At 38.6% G+C, this 5,179-nt stretch overlaps 1 protein-coding gene across 1 annotated transcript; it reads left to right on the top strand.

The window, feature by feature from the left end:
• The first annotated feature begins 213 nt into the window (after nt 1–213).
• LOC308114948 (protein NDRG1-like) lies at nt 214–4,401 on the top strand. The gene is made up of 12 exons (XM_080472218.1): nt 214–486; nt 636–741; nt 1,023–1,143; nt 1,284–1,346; nt 1,458–1,518; nt 1,757–1,843; nt 2,097–2,153; nt 2,259–2,425; nt 2,548–2,647; nt 3,157–3,192; nt 3,284–3,335; nt 3,453–4,401. Exons 1-12 carry the CDS (start codon nt 436–438, stop codon nt 3,677–3,679), a joined length of 1,128 nt encoding a protein of 375 aa, XP_080328344.1. The 5' UTR covers nt 214–435; the 3' UTR covers nt 3,680–4,401.
• Nucleotides 4,402–5,179: the final 778 nt, after the last annotated feature.

Here is a 5,179-nt window from a genome sequence, read left to right as displayed (position 1 = left end):
TCAAACAATTTCACTGAAGTACTTTGACATACTTGAGATGAACGCTCAACAGTGACGTTTTCTTCCTGCAGTGTTGATGGCCTGGTTAATTCCTTGTTCAAAACCTGTGCTGTCTCTGTGGGAGTACAACAGCCTGAGGTCAGATTAAAACCTGAACACGTGTGAGCCAAGTTAGAGTTACGGCTTAGAGAAAAGATCAGCGTTGGAGGATATAAAAACCAGCTCAAACAAAGAGTCCGCCACATACCGCAGAACTGCTCTTCTGACTGCTGGACGGTGGAGAACTACTAACTTCTACTTAATTGTTGATTCTGTTCAGAAATCTAAAGTTAGTTATCCAGTTAAAGTTGAAAGCTGAATTAAGGGATCCAAGGTCTCTGCAGCTTCTTCCCATCTCTGAATTTATCTGTTGTGATCGCCTCTGCATCAGCCGCCATGGTTCTGGAGGACAGCGAGAGTGACTGCGTCTTTGAGCCCCAAATCACTGTGAGTACCAGAGAGCCTAACATCAAGAACATATCTACTGTTGCAGCCATGCAACTGTAGATCCGCGATTCTGAAATCCATAGGAATACTGCAGCAACGGGACATATTTCAATGTGCAAATCAACCTGTGTGCTTTTGTTTTGTTTTAGGAGGAACATGTGGAGACTCAGTATGGAAATGTCCACTGCATTATGACAGGGACTCTGAGGGCAAACCGGCCTGCCATCCTGACCTTTCATGATGTTGGACTAAACCGTGAGTCACGACTCTTTCCCCGGCAACCATTTGTAAACATTCAGATGCCGCAGATATATTTAATGCAAAAGGGATCCAATTAAACATGTATAATATGTTAAAAGCATCTGATTGTTTCAAACAAACTTTATTTATATAGATAGTTGTTTTGGTTTTGTTTTTCTTAAATACATCTTACTGATTAATTGAGGAAATAATACTCTTAGTTTCACTAAATACAGTAAAGTCCACTATGTGTTTGTAATTATGGTGTTTGTTATTTGTTTGTGTTTTTTCTGTAGATAAGTCCTGTTTCGAGCCACTGTTCAAGCATGAGGACATGCATGAAATCATCAGACATTTACCTGTTTGTCATGTCGAGGCTCCAGGACAACACGAGGGAGCCAAAACTCTGCCGACTGAGTCAGTAAACAATCCTGATTATCATCCTTTCCCACAAAAGATTCATGTTGTAATTCTATAAATATTTATTTTGATTCACCAAAATATGGATTAAAAATGTCAAAGCTTGCTGAATGTAAACTTGATTTTGGACTCTTCAGGTATTCATATCCCACCATGGACCAGCTGTCTGAAGCGCTGCCAAGTGTCCTCAAACATTTTGGGTGAGAGTAATATGAGGCTCTTCGGGTTCCTCACAGTTAATCTGTTACCAAACGCTATTCTCAGTCACGTTCACCTTTGACCAGTTAACCTTTTCATTGTCGGCTTTGCAGACTCAAGAGTGTGATTGGCCTGGGAGTCGGAGCTGGAGCTTACATCCTGGCGAGATTTGCAGTGAGTCAAACCTTTTCTGTCTTCATTTATAAATATAAGACAGTGCTGACAATTTCTACTTTTTGGTACAACATAGGAACAAATAACTTTAAGTGCAGCTCTTAAATTCATTATAGATGTACAGTGTGGATGGGAAAAGAGATAATTAGCGACTCACACTGATAAGATATTTGGTTTATCAGACGAGGTTACAAATAAATGAATTAATATACCATTTCCTGATCTTTTGTGTGTCTAGCTGAATCACCCTGACCTGGTGGATGGACTTGTTCTCATTAACATCAACCCAAATGCGGATGGCTTGATGGATTCTGTTGCAAACAAGGTAGGTAATAATACGATACGATACGATACGATACGATACGATACAATATAATATAATATAATATAATATAATATAATATAATACAATATAATATAATATAATATAATATATCTGCACTTTCCTGTGCTGAGAGTTTTGACCTATTTCTGAATATTTTTGATAACAGCATTTGTCTAACACCTCTCCATTAGTATTACCACAAGTAACCCAAACACTAATTTGAATCCTAACCTGGTCACACTGTGTGTTATAGATCACTGAATGGACTCATACTCTGCCAGACACCATTATCACACACTTGTTTGGGAAGGTAAGTCATAAATTAGACGTCCCTACTTGTATCTAAAGAATGTTGGTAAGGTCACATATCAGGTAAATAATGTAAATTGTCTCTTTTTTGTGTATTGATCTATAGGAAGAGATCCAGAACAACCATGACCTGATAGCCACCTACCGTCACCACATCACAACAACAATGAACCAGTCTAATGTGAGTCAGTTCTTCCGCTCCTACAAACAGCGCACAGCTTTGGAGGTGGAAAGGCCTGTTCCTGAAGGAAACATCAATGCCAGGACTCTCAAGTGAGTAAAAAACAAAACAAAACTGACCTTCCACAGTGTAGTGTAACGCTAGGAACTCAGCCGCAGATTCTAAATCCTCTTAACCCGACTTATAACTTACTGCCCTCTCTGTTGGTTTGTAGGTGCTCCACTTTGCTGGTCGCAGGCGATAATTCTCCCGCAGTGGAGGTTGTGGTTGACTGCAACTCTAAACTCAACCCCACCAAGACCACACTGCTCAAGGTATCTACATGACAGACTGATTAAGAAATAATTTACAAATAGAATTATAATAAGGCATGCAATTGTGTATCCAGCCAATACTCCATGTATTTAACTGAACCGTGAGGCCCAAAACATATTAATATTGAATGTTAATAACTGATATTTGCTTCAGGACGGGTGTTGCCAAAGGACAAATCTGGGGGTCTGGGAGATGCGTTCGGATATTTAAAAAGAAATCAATAAATTAGTATTAAAAAGAATAGGTGTAAAAGTATTTTTTTAAAAAAGTGTTTTTCAAAAGGCTGTAGTGCAAAACCCTTCTAATAATTCTTTCAACAATTTCAGATTATGAACACTTGCCAGATGTTTCAAGTTAAAAACATCTAACTAGCAGAAGAGTTATGCTTTGTATTGCCTGCTGTTGGTTTAAGCTCATCCTCCCACACTTTGAATAACCCCAGGCATATCCTCAAGTAAAACAGATTCACTTTGCAAGTGTCTAAAGCTCTCTTTTGTCTTTTTTCCAGATGGCAGACTGTGGAGGACTCCCTCAAGTGGATCAGGTGTGCTTTCACATATTTTGGGGTACTTTGGAAATACTGTTAAGTGTCAGTTTTTGACTGGGTGTCAATGGGATCCTCTTTCTCTCTACAGCCAGCAAAACTGACAGAGGCCCTCAAATATTTCATCCAGGGCATGGGATACTGTACGTAAACACAAGTTATTTCCTGTTAATCCATCAACGTCACTAAAATAATCCTATAAAGGGTTAAAAAAAAATAATTCAAATTCAAAATGATAAAATTGTGTTGATCCCCTCCAGTGTCCGGTGCCACTATGACCAGACTTCGCTCGCGGACGGCCTCCGGCTCCAGCGTCATGTCCTGTGAAGGCTCTCGGAGCCGTGCACACACCAACGAGCTGCAGCGTGGCAGAACACAATCCCACGGCACTGAGGAGAAGCGTGGACGCTCACACACCGACATCTCAATGGATAGTATTTCTAATGCGAACCAGAACATCTCAAAGTCCACCGAGGTGGCATGCTAGGGGCCCACATGGCTCTGATTCCCATGCACTTAATTCACATTATACCTCACTATATTTACTCTACTGTATCCTGCTTTCTTTCTTTACTCCTCCCTTTTGTATTTATTCAGTAATGCCCTTTTGTTTGCACTATCTACACCCAAAGGTCCCCATTATTTCATGGGTTTCCCTCCCTCTTCTACTTATTCCTCTTTTCTCGCTTCTCTTTCCTTCTTTCTCCTGCACCCTGTAAAAATCTTCTTTCTGCAGGCTTCTCTATTTAACTCATATACAGTATATCAGGTAGTACAGTACTTAAAGATACAATAAAAGCTGAATTATTTCTCAGAAGATTTTTACGATGTTGTACTGATGTAAAACTCAGATTCATGTTTAGAAAGTATATGTAAATGTTTAAAAAATGCATTACTACCTGGTATATTGTTCATAACTGTAGGATTGTGTTCTGAATATATACAACTATGACAGCTGTGTATTATTTACTGCAAGAATGTGTCATGAACAGTGTTTTTAGTTGTCAAAATGAATTCAATAAGATTTTTTTTTTCCTTGGGAAATTTAAGCAAGATTATTGCAGAATTCACTTAAATTGTTACCACTCATCAGCAGTTCCCTGTAAGCGCTTATAAAAAGAGACAATATAACACTGTGGCAGAGAGCACAACCTGCAAAGGGCAAACACTTGAATGTAAAAAAATTTATTGAAAAATAAAGAAATATTTAAAAAAAAAAACACAGTGTTTAAGGTTTGTATTATTTTTTAATAATTATTATTATTTTAATGTTTTCATTTGATGAGCGTGTGCAAGTCTTGTCACGGACAGATTGTATTACTTCAATTCAACCACTAGATGGAACCCTGCCACATCCTCTGGTCTCTTGTTCGGGTCACCACAGGTTCACCCACCATATGCTTGGTTTTTAATATCAGTAGTGCCGCACCCGCACTCTATATTATGGTTCTTTTTAATGTCATTGTTTGTCCTCTGTCTCCAGAGCGTTGGGTTAAAGGGCTTTGAATGATTCTTTCCTAATCCCGGGTTCTCTTTCCGTCGCTGCACATGTTCTCTGACAGAAATAAGCATGCAGACGTCATGCATGTCTTTGTTTTGGTGGTTACCGGTCATAAACATGTTTAAGATATCTAATTATTTTATACGGACTAGATAAAAATAATACAGAATAACTAAAGAGTGTGTGTATGTGTGTGTGGGTTGTGTGTGTGTGTGTGTGTGTGTGTGGGGGGGGGGGGGGGGGGGGGGGGGCTAAATTACAATTAGATCTAGAATTTCTGAAAAGTAAAAATAAAAAAAATTATTTTAAAAATGCAAAGGAAAAAAAGCTAAACTGCTTACAAAAGAGATAAAATTCATAAATGGCCTAAATATCCTTCCTCCCTGTAATTACAGTTTGCTGTGTGGGTTATTTTCATCCTTTTTGTGCTTATACTAGTTTAAGCTTTGTACATATCAACAGCTAAAATTTCTCATGTAATTTTTT

The sequence above is a fragment of the Lipophrys pholis genome (assembly GCF_963383615.2).
Source record: "Lipophrys pholis genome assembly, chromosome: 9".
Taxonomy (NCBI): domain Eukaryota; kingdom Metazoa; phylum Chordata; class Actinopteri; order Blenniiformes; family Blenniidae; genus Lipophrys; species Lipophrys pholis.
Note: the sequence above shows the minus strand (reverse complement) of the source record. Positions and strands in the feature narration are given on the sequence as shown.